Source organism: Tuber melanosporum (genome assembly GCF_000151645.1).
Source record: "Tuber melanosporum whole genome shotgun sequence assembly, scaffold_97, strain Mel28".
In the NCBI taxonomy this organism is placed as follows: domain Eukaryota; kingdom Fungi; phylum Ascomycota; class Pezizomycetes; order Pezizales; family Tuberaceae; genus Tuber; species Tuber melanosporum.
The window spans coordinates 310,391-314,273 of NW_003299147.1; the positions used below are offsets into that span (position 1 = coordinate 310,391).

General features: G+C 51.8%; 1 protein-coding gene; it reads right to left on the minus strand.

Moving 5' to 3' along the window:
- Positions 1 to 2,333: 2,333 nt before the first annotated feature.
- On the minus strand, positions 2,334 to 3,587 carry GSTUM_00012152001 (uncharacterized protein; the record flags this gene model as incomplete). XM_002842375.2 has 1 exon in its annotated part: positions 2,334 to 3,587. Exon 1 carries the CDS (start codon positions 2,796 to 2,798, stop codon positions 2,334 to 2,336), a length of 465 nt encoding a protein of 154 aa, XP_002842421.1. The 5' UTR covers positions 2,799 to 3,587.
- Positions 3,588 to 3,883: the final 296 nt, after the last annotated feature.

A 3,883-nucleotide genomic window follows, 5' to 3' on the forward strand; every position in this document is an offset into this window, starting at 1 on the left:
CTATTGGAACGAGCGGATGTCGATCCCAACCAGTCAGACCCCAAACATGGCCGGACAACACTCTCATGGGCCGTTTGGGGCGGACACGAAGGGGTAGCAAAGATCCTTCTAGGGCGAGCGGATGTCAATCCCAACCACGCTGAGACACAATATGGCCGGACGCCACTCTTGTGGGCTGCTGAGCGCGGTGATGAGGGGCTCGTAGAGGTCCTTTTGGAACGAGCGGATGTCAATCCCAACCTCGCGGACACCGAATATGGCCGCACACCACTCTTGTGGGCCGCCAAGCACTGGCATGAGGAAGTTGTCAGGATGCTTCTAGCACGAGCGGACGTTAATCCTAACCAGGCAGACACCAAATCTGGCAGGACACTCCTCTTTCGGGCCTGTCAGTTCGGGCATGAGGGCGTAGTAAGGATGCTATTAGAACGAGTGGATGTTAATCCCGACCAGGCAGACGCCGAAGGCCGGACGCCAATCTCGTTCGCCGCTAAGTACGGGCGTGAGGGGGTCGTAAAGATGCTTTTAGAGCGAGTGGATGTCAATCCCAACACGGCAGACACTGAATATGGCCAGGCGCCACTCTCGTGGGCCGCTAGAAGCGGGCATGAGGGTGTAGTAAAGATGCTATTGGCACGAGCGGATGTCAATCCTAACCATGCAGACACCGAATATGGCCGCACGCCAATCTCTTGGGCCGCTCAGTACGGGCGTGAGGGGGTAGCAAAGGTGCTTTTGGAGCGAGATGATGTCAATCCCAATATGACAGATACCAAATATGGCCGGACGCCGCTCTCGTGGGCGGCTGGACGTGGCCATCTGGGAATAGTCAAGCTACTTTTGGAAAGGGAAGATGTTCTTAACACCATACCAGACAACCAGAACCAAACACCACTATGGTGGGCGCTCTCCAAAGGCTATGATGAAGTTGTGAGGATCCTACAGGGACTAGACAATATCAATTCCGCTACAAACGGTCCTAGTAGCCCGGTCACACTCCCACCCTCCACTGAGCATGAGGGCGAGTCCTCCGTTGAGACCCAATTTCCAAGCTTGTGATCCTTGCACCGATATCACATACCTCCCACCAGCAGACCCACCTGAGTAGAATGGGATATCGGACATCTATAGCTCTGTTTCCAAGTTCACAGATAATTACTGTTCCCCAACCGAACCGTCCGGCGCGTCTCAACCCCCTTCAACATGGCACCTCAAGTTCTCATAGCCTCCAAGCAAAGTCGACACACATCCCAATATCCGACCAACCCTCTCACTTTCGACCGCCCGCTATCCTACCATCGCCTCCTTCATTTTTATTTTAGCTATTTCCGTTTACATCCTCCATCACCCCACATATTCTCATTCTATAAATAATTTTCGCGTAAGGCCTTGGCGTGGGCAACACTTCTATTGATTTACTGTATCATAGATAGACATTTCTGGTAACGCCGTTACCCTCCGGTTTTAGCTGGCGGTTTCCGATTTATATACTTTTTTTTTTTGCTTTCTTTTCTTAGCGTTCCATTTTAGAATCTGCTCATATCCTCTTGTTTCCTGTCCTTCACTCCTGTCCTTCGTTATGTCAACATTTGTGCTGTGTTTTTTTGACGATAGTAGTGTATACCACCGCCCTCACTAGCAAACTGGCATCATTGTTTGACCATAAACCTCTCGAAACTCGTCCAAATTCGCAAGCACGATAGCGGAGTCCAAATCTCAGAAATCAAACCCTAACCTTAACTAAGTGCAATACGGTATATGATAAACGAATGATACGTTATTAATACCGGATGGGGGTGAGGCAGGCACTACCCGCGCAGGGAGGTACACCCCCCACAAGTGCCTGCTTTTCTAGTCTTACACTTCTCAGCGCACCTACCAGGCACGACCCAAGTCGTCCAAAACTGCAGTTGTAGCTGAATGGTTGAGTGGTGCTAGGCAGGTATTCGGGAGAGAGATATGGGATTTAGTAATACCTTAGGTCTGGACCGGGAGTAAGTGATTGCTTGTGGTGAAAAAGTGGTCCTGCAGTTACTCAATACTTCAACCTCATTACCGAAGTCTTTACAAAAATATCGAAATTACTAGCAGTTGGTGCAAGACCCGGCTAACAGAAAAGTTCACATTACCATCAATCCTGTCTTTTCTTCACCGCTCCTCCCCCCCCCTTCAATTCTCCTGACAACATCCCCAACCAGCCTCTCTCGTACACATCTCCCACAAAGAAAAGTCCCGAATGAGCACAACTTCATTCATCCTCATCATTTCAACCTTGACCTAACAGGCGCCCGGCGTGGCAAAACTCCCTCTCACGCTTCTTGCTTTTCCGGTTTTTAGGCTTCGGTGTTGGAGGGTGAGCTGGCGAGAGGGGGAGAGGGGGAGAGGGATGGTATAGAACCCTTCAGGGAGGTAGTGCTCTGCCTAGCTGCATTGCAAACAGGTAGTTCCAGAATACCTTTCAATAGTCGCTCTTGCCGTTCCATTCTTTCCTTCTCTAGCCGTAGTCTCTCTGCTGAATGACCGGCTTTTTCTCTTCCTTCCTTCCCTTCTCGCGTTTCTTCCGCTCGTTCTCTCCAAATGCTTTCCCCCAGTCTTGGGCTACTTTTTCGTAATCTTTCACACTCTTCTCCCCCAGTTCCATTACCTTGATAGGGCTTTCTCAGCCGCTTTATGAACGGCCACGTCCGGGATTTGTGGCAGTCAAATTCCGCGGGCTCCGGTGGTGACGGAGGGATTACCGGAGGCGGCGGCGCGGAAGAGGAATAAGTAGGTATAGAAGGAGGAGGGCCGGGCATCATGGGCTCAGGCCCCACTACTGTAGTTTTTATTGCGCACAGGGGTGGGTCCCCTTGGTTTTTCCCGTGCTTCCGTGGACTCCCCGCTACCGGATATCGGGTCGGGGTCCACTTGTGTCATTTCCCTACCGGTATCCGAGGAGATATTCCTTGTGCTAAGGTTCCTGGAGTACGCTCTAGGGGCAGACGGGTCGAGCCCAGGCGCATTTCCTGCATCGTTTCTTGCAATTCACTACCACCCAATCCTCCCACTCCCGCGCCCGCAAGGTCAAACGAGCGCTCTAGGTGGGCGGCTGCGGCTGCGTATTTCGGCGGATCCTTGGAGCCCTGGTGGAGGATGCGTAGTGTACCGGTGCATGAAATACGCGCGGGTTGTCTTACTGTCTTCGGTTTGCATGCCAGTTTCGAGTTTCCGGATGGCACTGTAGCGAGTTTCAGGCCATCGGGATCGGCAAGGCAGCCAGCCACTATTTCAATTAGTTTGGAGGGTCATTTCGAAAACCCCCCCGTCGCGACCGAAATGTTGTGCCTAGTCTGGAACATTAGATATACCTGTGTGAGTGCTCGAGCCTAAGTCCTCCAAAGTGACGGATATCAAGATGCGCAGGTAGGCGGGAAAACTGTGGAAGTTCGTTTCATTGCCCATGAAGCTGCACATACTAGTACAGACCAAAAGGAGCTTTCGCTTCTCACTAGAGACAGAGTCGGGGGCGGATTTAGATGTCGTGGATGGCTGCGTTTCCGAATTGTACTCTCCTCGCAAGAACGCGCAAGTGTATGGATTCTCCGCCGATGGTAAGAGGTTGCAGCCTGGCGATGGAGGCGGTAGAATAATCAGTTCCCGGGGCGGGAGCGTAGGCACCGCACCCCACGCGTGCGATTCAAACAAGGGTAATGATTGCAATTCTGCAATGCGTTAATTTACGCGTCCCTCAGTTGATTTAGAAACAAGACTTGGCAGGGAATGCCAAGCTTGCCACGCGGATGACTAATCTCATCATAACCTATCACCAGTGCTCCCAGCCGTCCCGTCCGACTGCCGTCGACGACAGTCGACTAAAATTGGTCAATGCACCTAATGCTACCTA